The sequence below is a fragment of the Pyxicephalus adspersus genome, chromosome 7 (assembly GCF_032062135.1).
Source record: "Pyxicephalus adspersus chromosome 7, UCB_Pads_2.0, whole genome shotgun sequence".
Lineage (NCBI taxonomy): Eukaryota > Metazoa > Chordata > Amphibia > Anura > Pyxicephalidae > Pyxicephalus > Pyxicephalus adspersus.
Genome location: NC_092864.1, coordinates 11,379,893 through 11,384,282, shown reverse-complemented (window position 1 = coordinate 11,384,282; position 4,390 = coordinate 11,379,893). Strand labels below are relative to the sequence as shown.

The 4,390-nt window shown below is 41.5% G+C and overlaps 1 protein-coding gene across 1 annotated transcript in view; it reads left to right on the top strand.

The window, feature by feature from the left end:
• The window catches only part of B9D1 (B9 domain containing 1), a 43,834-nt gene extending 39,638 nt beyond the window's left edge, over positions 1-4,196 (top strand). The window contains exon 7 of the mRNA XM_072417466.1: positions 3,220-4,196. Coding sequence (XP_072273567.1) covers positions 3,220-3,347 — 128 coding nt within the window. The 3' untranslated portion in view covers positions 3,348-4,196. The remainder of the gene's footprint in view (positions 1-3,219) is intronic.
• Positions 4,197-4,390: the final 194 nt, after the last annotated feature.

The window sequence follows — 4,390 nt, the reverse complement described above, 5'->3', positions numbered from 1 at the left end:
TAATAATAATAATAATAATAAAAGGGCATGGTCAGGTGTTATATATTAGAGCATGCTGAGTTTTGGGGCTCCCGGGCACTCTAAGAAGTAGCTGAGGAGAAGTACAGACATCAAAACTCTTTATATTCAAAGTATATCCTAATTCAAAGCCTTTGTATAAAAAATGAAAGTGTTTAAACTCCAGCAAGTTACAAAATCCTATAGAGGGGAGCTAGCTCATTGATCAGGAGTGTCTACCTGCAGTAGCAGATGCTCACCTTCTGTACTTCTAATCCTTTTGAGAATACATTAAACACATATTGGATCACAATTATCTCCTTGTCACATGATAACGCTGCCGAGGTCACCTTCATAAAATTCAGCTTGCATCGCGGATTTTATTAAACTGACTTAAAAAGCGGCTTTAATTTATCGAACCCATTAGCACGGAGACACACGGCTGCACACGTGCCTATTATCATGAGAAAATAGAGCGCTACATTGAACAAGTGTTTAATTACAGCATGCATAGCTAGCCGGGCGTTTTCTCCTCTTTGTTTTTTTTTTTAAACATCAAGTTCAAGCAGCAGGGTGGTAAATATTTAACATGGCACCTCTACCGCTCTACAGATGGTATATGGAAGACAAAAACTGACAGCAAGCTCTTCATTTTATACATAGATTGCACAGGCAAGTGTTTATGGACACCTGACCTTCACATATCTGTCAACATCTCATTAATATAGAGTTTGCTCTGTGTTCCAGCTCCATTCTTCATTCCTCTTGGAAGGCTTTTGCAAGATTTTGAAGCGTGCCAAGTGTTTTTCCAGCCTCTTTTAGCCGAGCGTGCCACCCGGAACCTTTCAGTAACCACCGGCTGTTTTTGTTGCTAACAAAAAGCAAATGAATTTTAAGAAATCCGTTACAGGTTTGCTGGATCGCCCAGCTTTACTGATAAACGTGTATCCTCTCCAACATTAGAGGGCTTTATTTAGATCAGCCCCAGAGACATCTCAAATCTTACTATTTCCAAGTGGAGATCAACCATAGCTGATGGGCTCTTCATTTTATACATGGACTGCATACTGCTAATATGGATCTTACCTTTAATAAAGACCAAAACATCAATATTATCAAATCCTGTCTTTTGGCTGTGTATTTTAGGTTTTATGTGGTCCGAGAAGAATGTGTCCATCTTTATGGAGGCTCTTTATTATAATTTTTCACGACCACTGCTTGAAGGAATGCTTGTCTTTTTGCTACTAGTTCAGTTCAGCTATGGCTGTCTTTATATTTCTACATACAGGATCTCTCTCACACCCAGCCCATTATGTCCTATTCTTACCTAGCTCTGCACCCCCTGACAGTGAAGGCCTCCTCCAGTGGTTACATCCTTATCCTGGAGGAGGCCCTCACTGTCATTGGCGGTGTGGCAGCACGGTGGCTCAGTGGTTAGCACTCTGGCCTTTGTAGCGCTGGGTCCCGGGTTCGAATCTCAGACAGGACATTATCTGCATGGAGTTTGCAGGTTCTCCCCATTTTTGCATGGGTTTCCTCTGGGTACTCCGGTTTCCTCCCACATTCCAAAAACATGCAGTTAGGTTATTTGGCTTCCCTCCATAATTGACCTTAGACTGTGTTAAAGACATATGACTATGGTAGGGACATTAGATTGTGATCCCCTTTGAGGGACAGCTAGTGACATGACTATGGACTTTGTACAGCTCTGTGTAATATGTCAGCGCTATATAAATATTGTGTAATAATATTAAAAATATCCTCCCAGAATTATTTTTAAGCTGGGTGGGAAGAATCTGTAGGTGGGTGGCAGCCTCTGTATTGTGACCCAGCTTTTCAGCAGCCACTCATAAATACTTGGGTGGTTACTGAAAAGTTTCGGGTGGTGCGCCCATTTAAAGGGAGCCGGGAGAACACTTCGAACAATTTCATTGGCACTGGCCATACCTGGCTAGTATTTCTTCATTTAAGATGGACAATGAGATGCAGAATATTTTGGTTTTATGCAAAAATAAATCTTATAGTATAGACCATAGATAATAAAAAATATAATCTCTTAGTAATACTGTAATGGAGTTCCTCTCGTTTTATATGTCCTTTTAAAGCAATGATCACAGCTTGGCTGTTCAGCAATCATTTATTGTAGTGCCACGTTGTCAATGTTAATAATAGTGACTGAGGATGAGCAGAAGGCTCTGAGTAAGCAGCTAAAATGCTTCTTGGATATCTAAGAGGCCCAAAAGAATGTGATTAATGACTCGCAGATGTCACACTAGATGTTCCTGGCTCTCCGTCACCTCCGCAAACGCACAGGAGTGCGCTAACCACCTCATCACCACCACACAGAGTTACATAATTGCCGATATCACTGGCATCTGATGACGTGAGTCACCGCATGCCATCCCATGCTGTTCTCTGTTGTGTGGCGTACTGGGTGGGAAATAAGGAATAAATGGTCAGGTTAAGTTGTTTTTAAGGGTGACGTAGTACCAGACTCTTTCAACTTGCACAGCAGAACCTCAAATGGGCAAGGAAAAGCAGCAAGGAGTATATTAATAGCAGATATAAGCATAATGTTTGGGGAAATTTACCTATTCGGCTGCATATGCACGTTCAATAATTGTCCTTGGAAAGCATCTTTTACGATCCTATCCAGCGACAAAAGACTGAACGATGCATTAATGAGTGCTGTACATACATGACCATTCTGCTTGATAGAGGGGGCATGGGGGAGAGCGATGAACCGGCACCCCGTTGTGCTCCTTCCCCATTCACTTCCATTTAGACCGTTAGTCGCTCATAGATCCATCCTGAACACCATACACACACCAGATTCTTGTAAGATATTAGCCCTTAGCTGGACAAGAATCATCTGACATGTGTACGTAGCCTTAGTCTGCTGCTTCTATTTTCTCTGCCAGTCAGAGATGGAGGGGTAAGACAAGATCTGGGCATGTTAAACACAGAAAAAAGATCCCTCGCATGGCTGAATGTGACTCACCCAATGGTCATAATATTGATTAGCTAGATGCTACCATTGCAATGATGATTGCATTACAAGCATAGCTTTATAATGAAAGCTTATATTTTGGGAAGTTGGGGGGGGGTCATTGGTTCCTGTGTGATTGGCAAAAAGGCATCTTGTAATCTGAGCTGATTGATGATAAAATAGTGTAAATCAATGTCCATTTTAATGTTCACCAATGTTCTTTGTCATTACAGTCACAAGAGTGCGGTCACAAGGATTTCTGACACTTTCCTTCAATGTGGTCACAAAGGACCTGAAGAAACTGGGCTATTCCAACAGTCCCAGCGAACCTCCAAACCCACTGATGATGTCCCGGCCTTGACAATCTACTCTGTCCTTTGTTACATAGCAATATTGTTTTATATGGAACTGCTGAATTCACTACATTCACCCAGCTGATGCCTTTACCTCCATTCTGTGCCTGGACAGGGGAACCAACATGAGGCCCAGTGAGTTATATCTTCATTAACTGTGTCTGCACGCCCAACCCCTCAATGGGAGCAGAGCAGGGAAAGCCTTCTAGACTTGCTCAGCTATGACATGCTGATGGGAAAAGGGACCTCACACTGGACCCAAGTTTTTCATGAGACTTGGGAACACCTTATACAGCGAGTCATTTTGGAAAATGGAGATTTACCTAATTCCACCAATCGTAGCTCAGGATTGGCAGCAATTTCCTGCTTGAACATAGATATCAGAGCAACTTCAACCTTGATGATGTCACTGTTCTATAAAGAATGGATAGACATTGCTGAGCTTACAAGATGATACCTGGATTTGGTATACTGCTACGCTTAGAAGAAAACCCCCCTACACAATCCAATATAGGACTTTGATCCTTTTTAAAAGATCATTCTGGGTAATTTTTAATGGAAAGTCCCAGACCACTCATACTAGAGATTCCCACAATGCAGTTCTTCAGTTACTGCAGGCTGCAGGTGTATAAAGAATCTGCAATGCTGGGGCATTCAGAGGGTCAGAGTTCATCTTAATTTAAATGGCCTGCTTTGCTCATATATTGGCTTAACTTTTATACAGAAAGTCAATATTTGCATATCGGCACCAGCCCTGTTTAGCCTTCTTAAAGGGTATAAACCCAGACCAATAAACTTTTTTTATTTGCTTCTATTTAATCTGCTAAATGTACAAATAAAACATTTTTGTTATTTTACATTTGGTTTAGTTATTTCTTTTCTTTAGGTACTGAAAAATACTTCCAGAATTGTCTTTATCTCCCAACTTTCTGTATGCTCCATCTTTGTTTCTAATAAGTTAGTGTTCTCTCCTATCTCAGAAGACTCTCTGATATTATGTGGCAGAGAGTGAGCAGGGGTGGGAGATTATGTGGCAGAGAGCGAGCAGGGG